At 41.6% G+C, this 22,718-nt stretch overlaps 1 protein-coding gene across 5 annotated transcripts in view; it reads left to right on the top strand.

Moving 5' to 3' along the window:
* The window catches only part of SSBP4 (single stranded DNA binding protein 4), a 660,119-nt gene that overhangs the window by 608,784 nt on the left and 28,617 nt on the right, over positions 1-22,718 (top strand). For all 5 annotated transcript variants that reach the window (XM_077475913.1, XM_077475915.1, XM_077475911.1 and 2 more), the window contains 2 exons: positions 15,387-15,446; positions 16,149-16,215. In XM_077475913.1, the coding sequence (XP_077332039.1) occupies positions 15,387-15,446; positions 16,149-16,215 (127 nt within the window). The remainder of the gene's footprint in view (positions 1-15,386; positions 15,447-16,148; positions 16,216-22,718) is intronic.

The following is a 22,718-nucleotide window of genomic DNA, read 5'->3' on the forward strand; positions in this document are numbered from 1 at the left end:
GACTGAACTTTACCAAAACACACCTTGAAGATTCTAAGGCCACATGGAAAAAGGTGTTATGGTCAGATGAGACTAAAATTTAATTTTTTGGCTTCAACACCAAACAAAATGTCTGGCGGAAATACAGCTTACAATCCACCTACAGTAAAGCATGGAGGCGGTAATATCCTGTTATGAGGGTGTTTCTCTGCAGCAGGGACCCAAGCACTTGTTAGAATAGAAGGTAAAATGGATGGGGCAAAATACTGTCAAATTCATAAGGAAAATCTACTGACCTCTGCCAGAAAGTTATCAATGAGAAGAAGGTTTACCTTCCAACATGACAGTGACTAAAAGCACACAGCAAAAATGACCACACAGTGATTGAAGGCGGAAGAGTTGGATGTCCTTGCATGGCCTAGTCAGAGCCCAGACTTAAACCCCATTGAAAATATGTGGAATGGCTTAAAGACTGCAGTCCACAAATGGTCACCATCAAATTTAACTGAACTTGAGCAGTTCTGCAAAGAAGAGTTGGCAAATATTGCTCAGTCTAGATGTGCAAAGTTCGTAGAGACATATCCCAACAGACTAAAGGCTGTAATTAAAGCAAAAGATGATTCAACAAAATACTGACACAAGGACGTGATAATTTTTCCAACTCAGCAATTCTGTTTTTGTTTTTATTTTTTATGATATGTTGGTGTTAAATCTTTCACTTGGATGTTATAAGTGGAACTGAGTAAATACAGCTGGATAAAACAAAAACTGTGTTTGTCTTCAATTCAGGGTGCAAAGCAACAAAATGTGATTATTTTAAAGAAGGTGATTTTTTATATACACCCATTGTATGTGTAATCAAACTATGTTTTTACATTTTGGATAAAGTAAGGAGTGGATAAAACCTCTGCCAGTTTATTTTTATCTCTCTGTGTCCTGTTGAAAAATGTTCCTTTCATATGATGTCCCATAGAGACAACAACAAAGTGAGTGGAATTTTACACAGCTGTAATTGGAGTCAGTGGGAGATTTCTCCCCTAACTAACTTTTTTAGTGACAACTGTAACATTTTGGATTTCCAGTCACTTTCTGTCACAGTGGAAAGTGGTCTCCATGGCAAATATAGAGTGGGAAAATCCCCAAAATCCTACTCTATCCAAAACTAAAACAAAACACGTTTTGGCATCTGCCATTTCAGGCTTGATCAGGGTTACTCTGTTTGCCCATTGTGGGGATTTTCCCTGGCTATCTAGGCAGCAAGTGATGGGAAGCATCTCCCACTTCCACTTCATGTTCCAAAAACAAGTTTTAGCAATATACAGTATATACATATTACACATTTCAGAACAGCCTCTTGGTAGTTACTGCCCTGCAAGAGCAGCCAGGCAGAACTGTGACCATGTAAAAACAGGCAGAGCCTTTCCTTGAGTCCCTGCAGTGGAACTCACACTATTCAATGTGTCCCTTGATCTTCTGATTGCAAAGATACTGTAAGCTGTGGGCAATTAAGTCTTCTTACAATGTCCAGACATCTTCTACCTAGCTTCTCTGTGAAATTTTCCAGCAAAAAATTTGTCTCTACCAAGCACAACTTTTTCCAGATATTCTCTCCAATAGATGGTTTAAGTCCATAGACCTATGGCACAGCCCCAGCCTGCGGCAAGCCCCAAGAATAGATACACCCTAAATACACATACTGGCCAGGTATAGCCCAGGAATAGAGAGAACCCTGTGGAAAGGTGCCCCAAATATGTATTATCTCCCAAACCATACTTGTGAACCAGAACCTCAGGGATTGGTTGGTTCAAATACATATGCATAACGCAATGCTTGTCTTTCCCATTTTAATTACTAGAGACTCCTTCACTGTAACAGATAAAAGGATTCAACCCACTGAGCTTGAGAAAGACCTGAATAACTTACAAAAAGATAAATAACCACACAGACTGATTACAGCCTAGGAACAACACTCTCTACATTTACTTAGGAACAAAACAGCATAGGACAGGGACAGGGTCTCTACATACACACTAATTGTAAAGTTAGGGATTTGACTGAAGTTAAGAGCTAGTGTGTAACAAATGGGAAAGATTGGAAATGAATCTCCTATTAGTGGGTAGTTAGAGGTGGGCTTTTCATGGTCAACATATATTTCTCTTCTAAAAGGGTACTTTGTTCAGTCCTGATAAATATCTGAGAGGGTTATACTGCCATGTGATCGCCATAAGGTTGTGTCATTAATTGTACAAAGCTGTTTCAATATAGTTTAATCCCATGAGCACAGAATTTTTGGAAGATCCTAAAAGGAGACTAAGCATTTGACTTGAAAAGGAAAATTAACAATTGTTTTGTTTCCTGCATGATTAATTGTTCTAGCTTACCAGGACCTTCTAAATAAAGAAAGGTCAATAGAGCATGTGGCCATATAAATGGTTAGGGTCTTCACAGAACGTTTTAGACAGTGATGGTCATCTCAGTATCATTCTCACAAAATCATTCCCAAAGACATAGAAAAACATGCTCCACATAGTGTAAAACCACTTTAACAAATGTATTCAAATATAAGATTGAAGATAACAATAGCGCTTTGTAAAAACTCCTCATCAGCTAGCAAAAGAGCAAACGCCCGCATTTCCTGGAATAAGAAAACACAATGACTTTTAATAAGGACACTTACCTGTCCAGCGATCCCGCGATGTCGGCCGCCCGAGGCTGATCTGTCCATCGGATCGGCTCCCGGCGCCTCCATCTTAACGTAGGGAAACAGGTAGTGGAGGCTTGCGGCTTCACTGCCCTTTTCCTACTGCGCGTTTGCGCAAATCGCGCTGCCCTTTGTGACTGGCCTTGTTGTTTTCTGGGACACACACATGTCCCAGAAGGCAACAGGGCTGCTCGCCGAAGAGGAGGCAGCGTTGCGGAATAGGAAGAGGCAGATTAGGAAGACTGCCTAGCAACAGCGGTTTCAGGTAAGTTAAAAATGTATTTTTATTTATTTATTTATTTTATTTTTTTAAGAAAATGAATGCAATTTTTTATTGTAGGGTGGCCCTCTACTTTAAGTTTATTAAAGAGCCCTCTCGTGGACAAATTCAATATGAATGATCAAAACTAGTGCTAAGGGACTTTACATTTGACAAAACATGAGGATGAACTACCTAAACAATGTAATACAACTCAGAGTGAGGGTCAATATTACAACCTAATTAGCCATGATGTTTATACATTTAGCATGGAAGACAGTGGAAACTTACCCACAACAACATTCAAGGAGTACTAGAAGAGACTCCCTGTTTAGATCTTCCTTTAGGAAACAAGGAAGGGGAGGAGGCAGTTATAATAATGGTCCTCCATATAGGATATATAGGTTATCAATAATCCCAGCACCAACCCCTGAGGAAGGGTAATGGACCAGATTATACTGTAGTTATAATGTGGCCACTTAAAATAGTTTCTACCCCCTACAGGATAGGGGAGCCCCTTGGGATGAATATGGGCACCATGACAATTGGCAAGATGATCCTAACCAATGTGGATCTTGGGAGGATTATCAGCATGACATCCATGATTCATATAGAGGGAAAATCTGCTGTTCAGGTTAAAAATTATGCTCAGACATTGGGAAATAAACAGGGAGGACCCCGTAATTGGGATTTTCCCCAGCCCAATTAGGGAATAAAAAGACTGGAAGAACAATGAGAGGGACTAGAGGGGGGAGGAGAATACAAGTTGAAAAGGAAAAGAGTGTAAGAGATAGAATATTTAATCTCAGCAAAAAGATACTGACAGACGCTGAAAAAAAGATTTTAGATAAAAGTCTGAAGTTTGCCCTCCCTAGTAAGTTGAATACATTTCAAACCTATATGGATGTGCATAAGTATTTTCACAAATTAAACATCAAAGATACATAATGTCTAATCCCATTAAAGAGAATAGGATTATTCCCACTGATGTTCAGTATTCTATCCTCTGGAATGCCTAGCTGTTTAATCCTCTAGGAGGTTTGGCTCCCTCCTTGAAGGATTTTTCTTTACAATATTTTTATTGTTTTACAGAATACAAAAATACATGTTAAGCTCAAAATTTGTTAAAATGATTAGGTAGAAGTACAAGACAGGAACGTATATATGCATCAAACAACTGTCTTAATCTAACTGATAACATAGACCTATATCCACCCAAATTAAAGAGCTTCCAATCTCTGAATGTACAAGAGAGTGAGAGGCCTAGCGCACTCAGACATTTTGTTCAAGAGCTGTAGGATGCCAATACTGGTCTCCTGGCCAAAGAGGTATAACGAGATAGACTTGGATGCTGACTGACCCCAGTAGCCAATTCCGCCACTCCAAGGGGAGCTCACTGTGGATAGAATGGCCCTGCGCATCTGCTCCGGAAATTATAAGGAACTGGCTGGGTAGACCAGTGTGGCCAAACCCAGCTACTGTGACTGCTGTGTTGTGTAGGTCAGGTGGATCACTATCAAGCAGTTTTTTTCGCTGCACCATAACGTGAGCCAGTTGTATCTCTCGTCAGCCAATCAGCCAGAGGAACATCTGGCAAAGAGAAGGTGCTAGCCTGAGTTCTGTGTGAATAATCTGTTAGAGGAGAGGCTATATTGGGGCATCTATGCTGTATGCCTCCAACCCCGTCTTCTCCTAAACAGGGTCAGGCAGAGTCCCGGGGACCTGGTACTCCGGTGATCAGAGTGACAGTACACTCTGGTGCCCAGGGTATCCCAGGTCAGAATTTAAGTGCCCTACGCCTAAGCATGGATCATTATGACTTTTAAAGCAATTCAACGATCACCAGCAAAGGTCAACCAAAAAAGAGACATGCCAGGGAGAGACGGGTTGTCTCCAATAGGAAAGAGAGAGAAGAAGAGTAAGGAAGTAAATGTAAGAGAAGTGGGGGGAAGGACACCTAGAATTCAGGTATAGGGGCCTTATAGCCGCCAATCTTCTCCTGAGCCATGATCCAGGAGATCTTATGTTTTACTGCAGAAATTGGCACAGAATGCCTTTTCCATTTCCTGTCTATGGTTATTTTGGCTCCGAGGAGCATGTAGAAGATCAATGTTTGTGTATTTTGGGGTATTTTCTCCACCTCTTGGTTAAGGAGCACTATTTCAGGGACCTGTGGGACCACGACCTCTGTGACCCTTCACAACATGTGGAAAAATCTGTTCCAAAAGCTCCATATTCATGGGCAGGCCAACCAGATGTGAAATAGGGAGCCTATATGGTCGTAGCCCCTGAAGCACATAGGGAAAGTGTCTGGGATATTTTTAGGCAAGGGTGGAGTAAACCAGCGTGTAAGAATATTAACGTTGGCTTCCATCAGGGAAATGTTCAGAATGCCCTTAAATGACCTGTGAAAGCAGCGATACCACCTATCTAGGTCCCACTCTTCTGCCAGGTCCTGTTCCCAGAGTCTGGTGTAGAGAGGTTTATTTGAGGCCCTAGCGAGTGAGGAATAGATGATGGCAATACCCCCCTTCTGATCCTTGATGTTAGGGCACCATGTCTCGCATGCAGTCAGTGTGGGGGGTTCTGGTTTATAATGCCATATGGACTGCAAAAAGTGAGTAATTTGGGTTAGTCTATAGCTCTCTGAATTAGGCATTTCTAGTTTGCTAATACAGTATCTGACGTAAAGGGGCCCCATTGAGTTGAGAACATGTCCCATCCTATATAATATATATGTTCTTGCGGTCCGCACATAACTCCCTTAATGTCAAGGTGATTATCAGGGGCGAGAGTGGGCCGCCCTGTCTTGTGTCTTTCCCTATGTCAAAAAGACCTGAGTATGTGCCCTACATTCTCACTTGAGCACTTGGTTTAGAGTAAAGGGAATGCAGAATGTCTAAGCCCTTGTACACACGGTCAGACATTCCGACAACAAACGATTTTGTCCGAAACTGGTGTTGCATACACACGGTCGGACAAAGTTGTCGGAAAATCCGATCGTTCGTAACGTGATGACATTATTTAGTTACGACGGGACTACGTTCAGGCTAGTAGCCAATAGCTTTGGTCTAGGAATTTGATCTGAACATGCGTGGCACTTTGTTCGATTGGAACTCTCTACAAACGATCGAACAAAGTCTGATCGGATCATGTTGTCGGAAAATTTTTATATTCAGCTCTCAAACTTTGTTGGTCGGACATTCCGACGCAGAAAGTCAGATGAAGCCCACACACGGTCGGATTAACCCACAACACGGTCTGATCGGACAGTTTCCGTCAGAATGTCCGACCCTGTGTACAAGGGCTATGAAGTTAGGGCCCAGTCCCCATCTCTCCAGAACCTTGAAAATATACAGCTATGTAATTGTGTCGAAGGTCTATGGAAAGCAAAAACCCCTCCAGAGGGGCTCCCCAATCTCAGTGTGATCCCAGAAGGGTTATTACGTCTATAGCCCTTCTTACCTGGTCTGGTCCCTGCCTCCCTGGAATAAATCCTGCTTGATCCTTATGGACATACTGGGCTATGAATGACGAGAGTTGGTTTTCTAGTATTTTTGTTAAAAACTTAAGATCATTATTGATCAGGGAGATCAAGCGATAGTTGCCAGTCGCAGTTGGGTTTTTGCCTGGTTTAGGGATGGCCGAAATATATACATGGTTCAAGAATTTTTCAAAGGAGATCCCAAGTGTAGCGAAGTTAAAGAACCAGACCAGGTAAGGTGCTAGGGTATCAGAAAACTTCTTGTAGTATCCTACTGAAAACCCACCTGGGCCAGGGCGGAACCTTGTTTGAGTGTCTTGATAGTCTTGATGAACTCAAAGGAGGTAATAGGCTTTTCTAGAAGAGCTGTATGATCGGCCGGGAGTTTGGGAAGAGATATGGTATTTAGGAATTCTTCTAGTCGGGCAGGGGAGCAGGAGATATTGTCTTTGTATAGGGTGGCATAGAATTTGTGAAAGCATTCCATAATATGGGGGTTCTGTATTAGTGCACCAGAGGGCATGCAGATTTTGGGGAAAGCCAAAGGGCGGGGTTTGGGGGTCAGTTTAGTGGCCAATTTAGAATCTTATCCTTTTGGGAGTACAATCTTGAGGCACTTGAGGCACTTTTCAGCCTCGTGGTAAGAACAAGGTTTAGGTTGAAACGGCTGCTTCCAGGTTTTGAAGGGAAACTCGGGTGTGTTCTTGTTTATGTCGTTTGCATAAAGCATGAAATTCTTTGGTGAGGTTATCTATCTCGGCTCGATGTTCCCTCTTTAGACGGGAGGACAACTGGATGATCTTGTCTCTTATTACTGCTTTGTGGGCTGCCCATTGAGTAGCTGGGGTAATTATGTCAGTGTCATTCATGTGGAAGTAATCATTCAGGTCTTTCTCTATGAGGGTTCAATGGACCGGGTACAATCTTGAGGCACTTGAGGCACTTTTCAGCCTCGTGGTAAGAACAAGGTTTAGGTTCAAATGGCTACTTACAGGTTTTGAAGGGAAACTTGGGTGTGTTCTTGTTTATGTCGTTTACATAAAGTATGAAATTCTTTGGTGAGGTTATCTATCTCGGCTCGATGTTCCCTCTTTAGACGGGAGGACAACTGGATGATCTTGTCTCTTATTACTGCTGGGGTAATTATATCAGTGTCATTCATGTGGAATTAATCATTTAGGTCTTTCTCTATGAGGGTGCAATTGACCGGGTTACTTAGGAGTGCCACATTGAGTTGCCATTTAAATTCCCTGTTTGAGTTATTGGAATAGCGGATGGAAAGAGTCATCATGGAGTGACCTAAGATAGGGTAGTCCTTAATAAGTTGACTTTATTGTGAGAGGTATGTGTGAGGCTTGAAGGAAAACATTATCTATCCTGGCATAGGTCTGGTGGGGAGCAGAGTAATGAGTGTAGTCTTTGGAACGGAGATTGAGTTCTCTCCAAATATCAACCAGTCCTGAGTCATAGAGAAGTTAGCTATTTTTAGGCTTTGTTTAGGGGCCATGTGGTACGGGAAAGTCCGAATCCCAATTTGTCCAGTGAAAGGTCAAATGCAACGTTTGAGTCGCCACCTTGGACTCTAGCTGCCGCTCGAGATTTAGCTTGAGCACTATTTGGAGTGTAAAATGAAACAAATGAGTATAGCATCCCATCTATCGTGCTTTCTACCAAAATATATCTGCCTGAGAGGTCTCCGGTTACCTCTGACATGGAAAAGTTTAAGTGTTTAGAAAAACAAATGGCTAATCCTTTTGTTTTATTCTCCGCATTGGAGAGGTAAAATGGGGGGAAGTGTTGATGAAGAAAGGAGGGGTTGAAAGATGTGGAAAAGTGGGTCTCTTGGAGTAAGAGGACATCTATTTTTTGGGATTGGTAGAGTTTGAACAGTTCTCTCCTTTTGACTGGAGAGTTAAGGCCCTGTACATTATGTGAGACTATGGGTAACTGAGATGGAGAAGTGTTATTTGCGGGCATGGATCAGAAGTGGGGGTAGCTACAGCATCTGCACGGGTCTTACCCTGTGTTGACCAGGTGAATACTTCCGATCTGGAGAAAAGTAGACATCTAGGTGACCTTCGAGGGGGGAAGAAGAAGAGGAGAGCGAAGGAAGAAGAGGTGGACCTTCTGGAAAGAAAAAAGAGAAGCAAAATATATGAACTTCAAACAACAATAGGTAATTAAATCCCAAACTCAAGATGGTGTGTGGGAGCCCATTCCCACACACTATAAACCCTTTCCTCAGAAACAACAAAGGGAGATTCCCCTCGGGTTAATGCGTATGAGGACAGAGCCCCTAAAAGAGTTAAGGTCCCTGAGGGGATGAGCCTCTCCAGACCACAGAGATGGCCAGGGCCCCCCCTAGGGGATCCGAACTAGCACGGGTCAAGGGCCCGGGTAAAGCCCACCCCACCAGGAAATGACAGAGCAGCAAGCTAAGCAAGACACCCAGCTTGTCACCTCGGCCCAGAAAGCATTCTGAAACTTTAAGTTAAAACGTGTCATTTATATAAGCAGGTGTCTATATGTCAGGCAACAATCAGAGCAAACCAGTGGAACTGAAAAACGTTCAGTGTAAAATCCAGAACAGGAATAGTCTACCTAAAAAGAGGTAAAAGAAAAAATGAAAAAAATGATTTCAGCACTCCTCAACAGTGTTGGAGGGGTGTGGAGGGGTGTGCCAATCATAGCTTGGTCAAACAGGAGAGGAGATTTCTTAAGGAGGATCAGGATGGACCAACAACAGGCCTTGGAGAGACCCAGGCATTGGATCCTAACTAGAGGGGCCTGGAGTCTTTGGACTTTTTGGAGAGGTGCTTCTGCCACATTGGGGTAATGGGACTGGACGGTGGTGGTCTCTTAGAAGATGAGTTGGGGCACCTGCTAGCCGATGCTGTCGTATGGTCTTGAGTGATGAGGCCCAGTTGGAGGAGCAGCCTTTACCCATCTGCAAAGGATGAGAAGCCGTAGAGTTTGTTATTCAGGAAGAAGGAGAGGTGAAATGGGAAGGACCATCTGTAAGTGATAGATTTCTGGGTCAGCACTTGCAGTATTGATTTCAGCGATGTCCTTTTCTGTATGGTATAGGGTGATAAGTCAGCAAAAATTTGTATGGGATGACCCTGGAAAGAAAGGGAACCTTTCTCCCGGGAGCGGTGCATCACCTCCTCCTTTACTTTGTAGAAGTGTGGCTTAACGCTAATGGCTCAGGAGAAGACATCTTTGCGGGATAGTTGCAAGGCTCTATGGGCCCAGTCCATCTCCAAGAAATGGTCTGGGATGTTGGGGATGAGTTCCTTTATAAAAGAGTGTACTATTTGATCAGTGTCCTTGAATGATTCGGGGACCCCCCTAATCCTGAAATTATATTTCATCTATTTTCGAAAATCATCAATTTTGGAAAAAGCATTTTCAAGCTGGCCATGCAGATCCTGAATTCGGGCAGTATGCTGGTTCACTCTGTTTTCAGTCTGTCTGGTCTGCTTTAGTTTCGGTAGCTTCAATTCTTGCACCTAAATGCTGTAGATCCGCCTGGATGGCAGTGGTGATTTGGGTAGCAGTTTGAGAGAGACCCCTGGAAAGCATTGTGGAAAACATTACCATCATGGAGGAGAAATCCTGGGGGGTAGAGGGGAGGCCCCATGTAAGCATTACATCCCTCTGGGCTGGCAGTGATGGCCACCATAGGGGATAGGGGCAGGGATATCCTCCATAGGAGATGTCCTCCAGGTTTCTGCCTATGAGGGATTCTGTGGAGGTGGGAGACAGGCTGTTGTGGTAGTGTGTACTCACTGTGGGGCCCGACGGCTCGGCTGAGCAGACATCCAGGTCTGCTATAGACTCCTCTGTAACCAGTTCTCCTCCTCGTGTGGTAGCAGCCGGCAGCATCTTGGATGAGGCAGCAGGTCCTGGTCCAGCATCTAGGATGCAGGAAAGGTCACCCTTGCTGGTCCCCCCGCCCTCCTGGGATCTCTGCTGTGTCCCTTATCCTCGGGTAATGTCGGTGGCCGGGGCTCTGCCCTGAAAGCGGCCCTGGAAAGGCTATATGGCCAGAGCGGAGCGGATCAGGCATCCATCCGACAAGCTGCCGCGCATGCTCCGCTTCCTTTGAGAACTTGATCAACTATGAGTTCGGAATGGTAGAATGCAAAAGGATTTAGAGCAGGGATTAGACTCATTGTGTAGGGAGAAATAACTAGTCATCAGGCCAGCTGACAAAGGGGGGTTGTCATTTAAGTTAGGTGTGACTACTTATTAGAGATGGATGGGATTTTATACCCCACTTAGTGGTGATCCAGTTTGGATATATAAGAGAGAGTTGGAAAGGATTTTTAATAGGGGTCATAAACAAGGCATTTTAAATAAGAAAGAAAAATCTTTTCAAGTACCAACTGCTCCGTGCACTCTAGTAATATATTATCTACCGAAAATTCTGTGAAACTTGCCCCCTGGGTCATCCTATAGTTAGCAAGATCCCAGGTGGTCAAGTTTATTCATTTTTACATTCAAACTCTGGTTCACAAAATGCCTTCATACATTAAGGACACTAGACATGCCATCAATATATTGTTCAATTATGAACCTAGAGAAGGCATTTGGTTAGTCACAGCGGATGTGACATCACTATATATAGCCATACCACATGATCTAGGTTTTTCATCAGTGGTATAATACTTGGATCAAGAATCAAATCTCCCCAGGCGACAAAAAGAGTTCATAATAGACCTTTTGAAATTTGCAGCAACACATAATTATTTTTGGTTTGGAGATACATTTTGTTGCTGGAAAAATCTGGATCCATGGATGGCACTAAATTCACAAGCACTGGCATATATTACGTATTAATAAGGTCCTTGGACCCGTCCTACCTGTTAAAATTCAGGTGGTCTATAGGGGAGTTCCCTCTTTGAGTGATAGATTTACCCCAAATGTCTTTCAGAACTTCACTGGTTATTACCAATGTAGAAAATGTCAAGTATGTGCCATCAATAGGTATACAAAATAGAAGGACAAATACTTTTATTGCAGCTAGAACTTACTTTCTTTACCTGTTCCAGTTGTGGTTTATATGCTTCAGTGCCCATGTGGCCTCCAGTATGTGGACAGGACCAAGAAGGCCTTGCAAGTTAGGCTCAATGAGCATATTAGTAACATAAGGAAGGGTTTTAAAAAACATTCAGTATCCAGACATTATGCAATTGCGCATAATAGAGATCCTTCAAACACAATTTTTTTGGGAATAGATAAATACACTCCACATTGGAGAGGGAGCTCATTAGTTATGGAAATCTCCAAGGTGGAGATGAAATGGATACATAAGGTTAGGTCTTTTACCTCAAATGGCCCTAATGTGGATGTTGGCATAAATAATTTTATAGACAACTCCTAAGACACCCCTCTGTCTTTCCTTCTCTCTTTTTTTTCTTTTTCTCTTATTTAAATGGATTCATGCATTTTTTTTTTTTTTTAGGATAGTACACACATTATGTAGAATGATTTTTTATTGGATACGCCAATGTTTATTTATATATATTTATACTTTATTTTAGTTACAGTATATTAATATTTTTTGGTTTAAATTTTTTTTGGACTTTTTTGATCCCTTATTCACTGTTGTGGGTAAGGTTCTACTGTCCCCAATGCTAAATGTATAAATATTATGGTTAATTGGGTTGTATTATATAAAAAAAAATTATATTCGTAATGCCTAATGGTTAACACACACTCTGAGTTGCATTACAGTTGTTTACATAGTTACATAGTTAGTAAGGTTGAGTAAAGACACCAGTCCATCCAGTTCAACTGTGAGTGTCTACAATTGTCCCTATCTATGTACATTGCACACTCACATCGGTCCCTACCCTCAGGGAGTCCAGCTCTGTGTTTTTTCAAATATAAAGTTCATATTAAATTTGTCCACTAGAGGGCCCTTTAGAAAATGTAAGGCCTGGTGACCCCATTAAAATAGTACCTTTGAAAATTTTTAGGAATTTTTTTATTTTGGCATGTTAATTTAACCATAATTCATGTGGTGACATCTACATGACCAATGGATTTGTGAACCCTTTACTTATGTTGCCGTGTTATACTAAGTTGGTGATCTAGGAAACATGCATCTTCTTTGTGATCTGGCAATGTTCATATTGAGGCTTGGTGAATTATACACGCTAATGTCGCCCAGCCTTGAGCAGTTGAGAATGCAATCAATGCTTGGTTATGGTCCCAATTGGTAGGTCCGCGACTCAGATTAAGGTTTGAAGCATAATATATGCAGCAATACCGCAGCATGGCGTCTGTGCCCTGGATGACGTTACGTCTGATAAAATGCATAGAGAAGAGCGACACGCTGACGTCATTGCATGTTTCTGTTCCCAGAAGTGCGGCATTTGCAGTTTTGCTGGCCGGTGAAGAGTTTTTACAAAGCGCTATTATTATTTTACTAATGTAAGTGCAATCTTATATTTGAATACATTTGCTAAAGTGGTTTTACACTATGTACAGCATTTTCTTCTGTCTTTGGGAATGAGCTTATGAGGATGATGAGATGACCATCACTGTCTAAATATCTGCCTCCAAATAGACCCTTTTAAAAAAAGTTCTGTGAAGACCCTGGCTGGGTTATATGACCACATGCTCTGTTGACTTTTCTTTAATTAGAAGGTCCTGTTAAGCTGGTAAGCTTGTATTCTTTCTACAATCTAGTAGTGGTGTCATGGCTGGGATTTCTCAAATGTGATGGATGATCACTGCATTTAACTTAACATTCAACTTTGTCATCAATACTTAGTAGCGCAACTCTTTTATGGTTTACTTGAATTGCACTCTTCACTATATTCTTTATTTGTGACGCATTTATTCTTTAAGCGCAGTTTCTTTTTTAATTTAAATTTTTGTATGTATGTGCAATTCAGTGAAAGAATCATCTTAGCCACTTTTTAAAAAAAATAATTTGTACCATATGTTCTAGCTTTAAATGCGTTACCTAGCATGAGGTCAATGCAGGACAATGCCTCTTTGCCAGTGATAAAACAAGAAAATCCCTTTGTTTGTGTGCATGAGTATCTCCAAAGGTCTACCCAATCTAAGTTCAGAAACTGCTTGCAGGAGGTTGGCAGGGCAAATCACAGAACAAGAGTTGGAACTACTTTGTATATAAAGGACTGGGTTGAATAGCATATTAAATCCCCCATACAAAGTAGACAAGCTTAGGGATATTGCCAAAAGCATATAGCAACACAAATTATATTCAGTGAAGCTGGTTGTATAGTCCAATGACAAAGGGTATGAAATATATGATAGAAAATAAAGGGGGTAAAATAAGGGGTACCCTCTAAACTTTTCCAAGAGCAAATGCCGTAGAGAAGTTTAGCTCACAGCATTTTTTCTTTTAAGTCAGATTTTATCTGGAAAGATGTTAGCTCTACAAACAGAGCATCATCCCAATATATTGGATGTGGAGCAATAAACTGTAACGAGTACTAGACTAGAGTGGGTAAATAAAGGAAACTAATTGCAGGTAGAGATGAGGGGGTGAAAGGGAGAGTGAAAAAGAAAACAAAAATGGGAGCAGTGTAAAAAAAGATAGATAGAGGGCAGTAGGAACGTCATTTGAATTTACCTTATGTACAGTATATAAATTCAATTTACAAATTAATTAAAAATTTTGAGGAATCTTTATAGATAATCCAAATGGCCCATAAGGCTTGGAAGCTCTCTGTTCCCTTGTTGTCTTGTGCCACTTGTTCTATTTGCACAATGCCGTTAAGAGCTTTAACATATTCTGCCATTGTAAAGACATCTTGGGACTTCCAGTGTTTTGGAACATCCTGTCCAACTGCTGTTAAAAAGAATTTCAAGGCTGATTTCACAATCTTGATCCTGGAATAACGGAAAGTAATGCCAGCTGCAGGGTGTTAAGTATGTTGGTGAGATGGCATTTTTTTATAAAAATTGTGAGGATTGTTTTCAAAAGGACATGTTTGAGGGGCATCCCCACCATGTGTGAATATGGGTGTCCTGTTCCCTAAAGCAGCACCCACAAGTGTCCAAAGTGAAAGGTAGAATCTTTTTGATCTTTGTGGGGCAATAATACCACCTGGTAGGGATTTTGTAACTGCATTCTTGCACTTTAGATGAAATAGAGAAGAAGTGGGTGAGAGTAATTTATGTCAATCCTCTGTAGAGAAAGGCATCTTTCTCGATGAAGCTGGTAAGAAGTAGGGGTGTGTACATTGTAGGTCAGAAAGAATTGAAACAGTACTGGAACAGATTTTTTTGGTGAGAATATGTGTCGGCCAGAAAGCTCTGTCCCTTGTTCCAGATCAAGGGGCATTAAGGTCATAGAGAAATTGAGGGTTATTTAAAAGGGAGTGAAGGGGCTTGGAATAAAGGAAGGGCCAAAACTCTCATGCTATCTGAACCAGCAGTGAACTGTGGCTGCTGTCAAGATGGAGACTCATTTCTTATCAGACCAAAGAAGGGCTTTGGGGTGGCAGAGAGAGGTTAAGAATTCATTTGTGACCTACTGTCACTATGGAGCCAGTCCAGGACTCATGTAAAGCTAAGCTGTTCTATAATAGAGAGTGAAGTCTTTGAGATCTGCCCCCTATGTTCACCAAGCAACAGTATGAGATTTTTTACATTTGCATTTTGCATCTGCTCAGTCATATGGTATGGTACCTTTACACTTGTAAAGGTAGAAGGTTTTTTTTCTCACATAATTTGTCAGTGTTTCTTTTGTACATAAAAAAGTAACTGCTACACATTCTTTTAACTACTCTCTGTGGATCTACCCTAAACAACAAAAGCGCATTCCCATGAGTGTTTATTAGTCAGTCTAATGATCTCTTCCGACAATCCTTCCTCATAAAACTATATTATATCATAATGTGGATAATCAATCATGTTCTGCTAGATAATTTATAGCAATTACCTTATTAATATTTTATTTTTTGTGTTCTCAGCCATTCATGTCCCCTCGGTATCCTGGTGGCCCTCGACCTACCCTCAGAATGCCAAATCAGGTCTGTTTGCATTCAAATTAAACTGGTAAATTATCTCATACTATAGAATTTCCAAACGTATTGTTATTTTTTTTTTACACTCACATTCACTCAAAAAAAACTGCAAGGATTAGCTTTCTTTCTTTCCCTTTTTTTTTATGATCACCCATAGTTCATTGTAGGAATGTTTTCATGGTAGAAAATATGATAGACAAATGTGGATATAAACTATTTATTTTAGCTAAAATTGTCACAGTAATGAAATAATACAAGTTAATAAAAAACATCAGAATGCATAAAAGGAGATTACTTTCAGTAAAAAAAAAACACCCATCTAAATATTTTGTAGACATAGTAGACCCAGAAATATAGTTGAATTCATAAGCAGATCTAAATTTTTACGAAAAAAGTGTCAAGTAACCTCACTGACTCAAATAGAGGCTCAGGAGGTGAGGGGCTCAGATTTTAACACTAAGATTTGCTTATAACTTCCTACTCTGTGTATCTCTAGATCTGCTATATTGACAGAAAAGTTTTGTACAGGTGCTTTTTACTTACAGTATTTTCTTTATATGCATTATTTTCATTACATGCTTATTTTGAAATACCCAACATTTGGACATAACATATTTGATTTAATTACTATTCTTTAGTATTCCTGCTTTAGTTATTGTTCTTAAGTATTCATCCTTCAAACAAATAAAAATATTTTTTTTTATATAGCCCCCCGTTGGGGTTCCAGGTTCTCAGCCTTTGCTGCCAAACTCCATTGACCCAACACGGCCACAAGGTATGATTATATAGAAACAAACTGAATGTGTAAGTGGGTTAATACGCATAACCATGTCAGACCAATACAGAAGTAAACAAATGTATGAAAATGCACAGCTGCAGTAAGCTAAAACTAAAATACAGATTTGCTCCTATTCATTGAAGATTTAGAAAATGTTTTTTGAAAGTTGGTTAAATGTTTGTGTAGCTTTAGTGTTTCCTAAAAAATACATTTACATTTATATTTTTAGCTAATTCACAAGCAAGGCAAAGAAACATTCTAAAACAGCCTTTTTCAGCCAGAGTCTTGTGGAAGCCTAGGGTTCCTCCAAAAGTTGCTAGGTGTTGCTTGAGTAATGAGCAATTTCTGCAACCACTGACACCAAATATATTTTTAGAGATCTGCAAGGCAGTATTCTTTCCATTGAGCAATAATGTAATGTATGTAAGGGGAAGTCTTTCCACTGATCAGTCGGGTCCTTCTCCCACTTACCACCAATGTAAGGGCTCATTTCCCCATGGATGCCCAATCTAAAGGGCCCTTCTTCACTGATCACCAAAGCAAAGGAAGACTATATTTTTCACTGCCTGAATTTCTTTACTTGCTGTTAATAATATTATTGTCCAGTTACCAGTCACTCTTCACAATGAGAGAGAGCAGCAGTGACTGATCTGTATTACAGGAAGCCTCTGCACAGATACATTTCAAACTAGGGTACTGCATAGATCTGAAAGAAATACAAAAAACACACCAAAATTGAAGTAAGAATACAATATATATACATTTTGTATTTAGACAATATTTGCTGATCCTGGAATTCAGCTTTAATATGTCTGATACTAGAGTTTGGGAGTGCATCTTTTTTTTAAACAACAAATTTGGTCAGTAAGAGAAATAGTTCTATCCTAAAATTACATTTCATAATTTGTGTCCTATATAACTGATATAACTAATGTCACGATGATCAGGGTTGCTTTTTACTGCTGCACTCCCCAGACAGAGTTTTGCTTCCATTAAGGAACACTTGTACAGTGCATCCTGAGTACCTGAATTAGAATAATCAAACACTACTTTATCACCATATGGTGACTTAGACATTTGGAGAAGAGGTGGCGAGCTGGCAACAGCAGATATTTACATTTTATATATCTCATGTAAATATACCCACTGCTACCTACTGTAATTTAGTTAATAAATTAACTTATCCATCATATACATAGTAGCACCCTTCAGCCAATCACACTATACTATTTGATCACTTTAACTTATTCTGTGAGTTACAACCATTGTCATTGTGACGCTCCAGCATCCTAACAGTGTATTTTGGGTTAATTATTAAAGTATATATAAATCCAGTCACAAAACTCTCATATTATTTGTAACATTTTAATATAATTTTGAATGAAATTTTCATCTCTTTAAAATTGCAGTTTTCATTTAATAGTTCTGGATCCTGCCCTGAAGGTCTTTGTTCAAAAACTTAAAGGGATTGTAAAGTCAGAAGGTTTTTTATTTTAATGCATTCTATGCATTAAGATAAAAAGCCTTCTGTGTGCAGCAGCCCCCCTCAGTCCCCCTAACACTTACCTCTCTGTCCTGCAATGTCCACGAGTGTCTCAGCCGTCCGAGATTCTCCCTTCAAACTGGCTGAGACACAGCAGTGGTGCTATTGGCTGTCAATCAAAGTCAGTTAGCCAGAGGAGAGAGGGGATGGGCCCGGGTTGGCTCTGTGTCTGAAGGTGCCCCCATAGCAAGCTGCTTGCTGTGGGGGCACTCAACAGGAGAAAAGGGCCAGGATCACAGAAGAGGGACCCGAGAAGACGAGAATCTGGGCTGCTCTGTGCAAATCCACTGCAACAGAGCAGGTAAGCATAACATGTTTGTTATTTTTATAGGGGAAAAAATTTGACTTTACATTCACTTTAATGTAAACATACCCTGAAAGCTGAAGATCTAGGGGAGTTCTTAATAAAATGGGTCCCTCTGGGACTATAATAGTTCCATTATCAGTGTTTGGTCTCTAAATGTAGATAAGATAATATGCGTGCTACAATGTCTAACCATAATTACACACTTGTATCACATAACCCTCTACACCTATCTGGGTGTAAAGCTTTTAGTTAGGTCAAATTTGCCTGTGGAAATTAGCATAGAAAGCCACTAACATCCCTTCACATCTGATTGGAGAAGGCTTCTTCATAACATACATAACTTTAATGTTGACAGCATGTTTGAAGTGTCTGAAATGTATTAATTCTCCAGACTGTCAGGGTCCAGCTGCTAAAAGGTGTTTGTTCTATGTTTTATTCTCCGGGGTTGATTTATTAAAACTGTGGAATGCAAAATCTGGTGTAGCTCTGCATATAAAGTCCAAGTTTTTTTTGTTAGAGATTAACCACTTCCCATCAAATGACAGTGGGGAGGTGTGTCTCTTGTTCTGGGACACCGTCATATGATGGCATCTCAGAACAGCAGCTCTCGCGTGCCCACGGTGGCGCACATCACGGCGATTGTGACTGCACCATGTTGCTAGGCGCAATCCCAATCTCTGTAAAGTGCTGTGGCTGTGGCTCTTTAACCATGTGATCGGCTGTGTCCAATCACAGCCAGTCAAATGTAAACAAGGAGATGTCGGTAATCGGCGCTCCTGGCCTCACACTGACAGAGTGTGAGCACAAGAGAGCCGATCAGCGGCATCTCCTCACAAAAGACCTCTATGTAATCATCAGTGCCCTTATTACAATAAAATCCCCACAGTGCCAGCAATGAGTGCCCCCAGTGCCATCAATGAGTGTCCACCAGTGCCAGAAATCAGTGCCCACAGGTTCCAGCAATAAGTGCCCATTAGTGATGCCAGTCAGTGCTGGCTATCACTGCTGCCCATCAATGCCCATCACTGCTGCCCATCAATGTCATCCATCAATGCCAATCAGTGCCCATTAGTCCCGCCCATCAGTGCCCATCAATGCAGCCTTATCCTTGCTGCCTATCTGTTCCCACCAGTGCCACCTATCTGTGCCCACCAGTGCCGCCTATCTGTGCCCATCAGTGCCGCCTATCAGTGCCCATAATTGCAGTATATTCGTGCCTCCTCATCTGTGCCACCTAATCCGTGCCCATAAGTGCCACCTTATCAGTGCCCATAAGTGCCACCTCATCAGTGCTCATCAGTGCAGCCTATTAGTACCCATCAGTGCAGCCTCATCAACGCCCATCAGTGAAGAAGAAAAATTACTCACAGAAACTTTTTCTTTTTTTGGAAAAAATAAAAAACCCAGAAGTGATTAAATACCACCAAAAGAAAGCTCTATTTTTGTGAAGAAAATATACATATGATAAAAAATGTCACATGGTTGTGTAGCATGACCGCGCAATTGTCCTTCAAAGTGTGACAATGCAGAAAGCTGAAAAATGGCTTGGGCAGGAAGGGGTTTGTGACGGATCCTATCCCACACTCTGCTTGAGTTCTTCTGTCAGTATATCCTGCTTCCTCCAGTCTGACCATCAGAGAGATATATTATTATAGCTGCATTGAATACAAGTCTAGCTGAAAATAGCTTGTAGAATCCTGAATGCTTTATTGGACAGAATACAGCCTTTTTATACACTTTTAACAAAAGGGGTTAGATAACGAGGTAGGGCTGCTCATGGATACTCCCCCTCCCCTATAGCAACAACCTAAAAGACAATTACATAATTAACATGTTAATTAACACAGCACTTAAGGCAGCCTAGGTGACCAGAGAGTCCGTCAATGTGATCAGCTCTTTCAAGTATCATGTATTGTTCAGAATTAACAACCAAGAATAGTCTTTGGGAAAATCCAAGAAAACCTCACAATAGCAGAGTTGATTACATCAGCATCTAACAGTATGTGTCTTAACAGTATGAATCAGTCACTATTTCCAATATGGCACATACAGGGTTCCCAGAGTCTGTGTGTCTTGGGGGATATGGACCTGAATCCAAAGCAACACCACCAGAAGAGTCCCGAGGCACACAGCTCACAAAAAGACCCATTCCCCTAAATGCCAGGGCCCACGATCGGTAAGAAGGAGGCCAGCATTCAGTCCCCTCCAAAAACCCCTGTCCTTGTTAGGTCTGTCACAGGGGTGAAAGTGCTTAGTATTGAGGTGGTTAAAGCGGAACTCCAGCTTTTGATACACTTTATACCACACATCCAGCAGCCTCACATGTTAGTGAGGGACATAGTTTGTATGGTCCAAGATGGCCCAAGCAAACTGTGTAAAGTATATCAAAAGCTGGAGTTCAGCTTTAATTGAACAAGCTGAAGTTAGAAGGTGATTGGCTACCATGCACAGCTGCATCTGATTTTGCACTCTCCGGTTTCAGTAAATCAACCTCTCCTTGTCATTGGAGCAGAAAATTAATTACATAATTCTGTATTTTCTAATCCCTTTTATTTTAAACAAATCTTTTGCTTGTGTATTAGAAATTTTATTGATAGGCAACTCCTATCCTCATATTGATCAGTGGTTCCAAATTAATGACAACTACTGCAGTAGGGAACAGACACTAAAAGACATACTTAGCATCTTTACAAATAAGAGCCGGTTCACACAGGGGCAACACGACTTCCAGCGACTTTGGAAGGCAACTTGCACATGACTTGAGTATGAATCACAGCGCGACTTCAACGCAACTTGGGGTGACTTACAACACGACTTTAAGTCGCCCCCAGGCCAGGCGACTTTGGCCGTGGCCAATCACAGAATAATCAGGTCTCGAGGGGGAACTCCACGCCAAATTTTAAATAAAAAATAGCATGGGTTCCCCCTCCAAGAGCATACCAGGCCCTTAGGTCTGGAATGGATTTTAAGGGGAACCCGAAACGCAGAAAAAACGGCGTCGGGGCCCCCCAAAATCCATACCAGATCCTTATCTGATCTGGGGCTTGCTGAGACTGTGACATCATAAGGGGTGGGGTCACCGTGTGACATCACCCGGTGACCACGCCCCCTGTCTATATAAGTCGCTGCACACCACTCACACTGCATTACAGCGGGAGAGAGCGTCGTGTCAACATCACAGGAAGAGAAGAGGGAACAAGACGACGCAGAAGACTGGGCCACCACTAGCAAAAGAGCTAGAAGAATACCCGGAGAGCGGGAGAAGAGGCCGGACACCGGGAGAAGAGGCCAAAGACAGCTGAGAAGTCGGAAGAGACCCTCGAACTCGGAAGAAGACCCCTGGAGCTGCCTAATAAATTACTTTAAAAACCTGTGCAGTGTGTTTTTTTATTAAGACTTTTTTCCTCATGTGAATGGGTAGGGGTACGATGTACCCCATACTCATTCACATAGGGTGGATGCCGGGATCTAGGGGCCCCCTTATTAAAGGGGGCTCCCAGATTCCGATAAGCCCCCCACCCGCAGACCCCGACAACCAACGGCCAGGGTTGTCGGGAAGAGGCCCTTGTCCTCATCAACATGGGGACAAGGTGCTTTGGGGTGGGGGGCCTGCAGGGTGCCCCCGCTTCCCCAAAGCACCCACCACCCATGTTGAGGGCATGCGGCCTGGTACGGTTCAGGAGGGGGACACTCGCTCGTCCCCACCCCCTTTCCTGACCGGCCGGGCTGCATGCTCGGATAGGGGTCTGGTATGGATTTTTGGGGGACCCCCACACCCTTTTTTTGGCCCTTGAAGGGGAACCCATGCCGGTTTTTATTATTAGAGAGGCGACATTGTCGCTTCAATATAGATGAAGATCTGACTTGGAGGTGACTTCCACTGAAGTCAATGGGTACAAGTCACCTAGAAGTCGGTTTGAAGTCGTACAGGAACCTCTTTTGAAGTCGGAGCGACTGCTGTAGTGTACATTAAGACAGCTCCATTCACTACCATTGATTTTCTCAACAGCGTGACTTGGGGCGACCTGAAGTTGGATCCCGGGTTGCCCCTGTGTGAACCGGCTCTAACTGTTCTGTTAATTTAGTGCATTTGTAGTTTCTTTATGCTTGCTTGTTTGAATAATGGAAGTCAGCAAAGCTTCCCTATATTCACTGGGGAAAATTGCCTTTCAAAGTGCAACTTCTCTTGGAAAGTGACCAGCCTCTTTGTTTTTAGTAAATCAACGCCACTGAATCTGACTGCTCAGCAGATACACAACAGTTTGCTTAGCAGGACAGTATCACAAAAAATCCTTTTGTTGCAATTCTATTCCTTTTACATTGAAATGTATTTTAATAATATGATTCTTTACTATGTGCATAGTTCATGAGCTTACTCAGAATTGTAAGGGAAGAGCATTCCCTGTTTCTCTGTTTCCTGTCATAGATATATAATAGTTGCATTGCATCATCTATAGTTTGTGTTTCTTTTTGTACTTCTAGATAAGCATAGTCATCATATTTTGAGAGCAGATATTTAAATTAGATTCCCACTGACATTTTTAATATTGAGAAGATGTGTATTCTTAAACCAAAGGGATTATAATGATTTTCTATATATTCTTCCAAATATTTAATGTGGCAAAAAACTGTGGATTACATTTCTCACAA

Source organism: Lithobates pipiens, unplaced genomic scaffold (genome assembly GCF_037356315.1).
Source record: "Lithobates pipiens isolate NorthernLeopardFrog02 unplaced genomic scaffold, aLitPip1_a1.2 Scaffold_13, whole genome shotgun sequence".
In the NCBI taxonomy this organism is placed as follows: domain Eukaryota; kingdom Metazoa; phylum Chordata; class Amphibia; order Anura; family Ranidae; genus Lithobates; species Lithobates pipiens.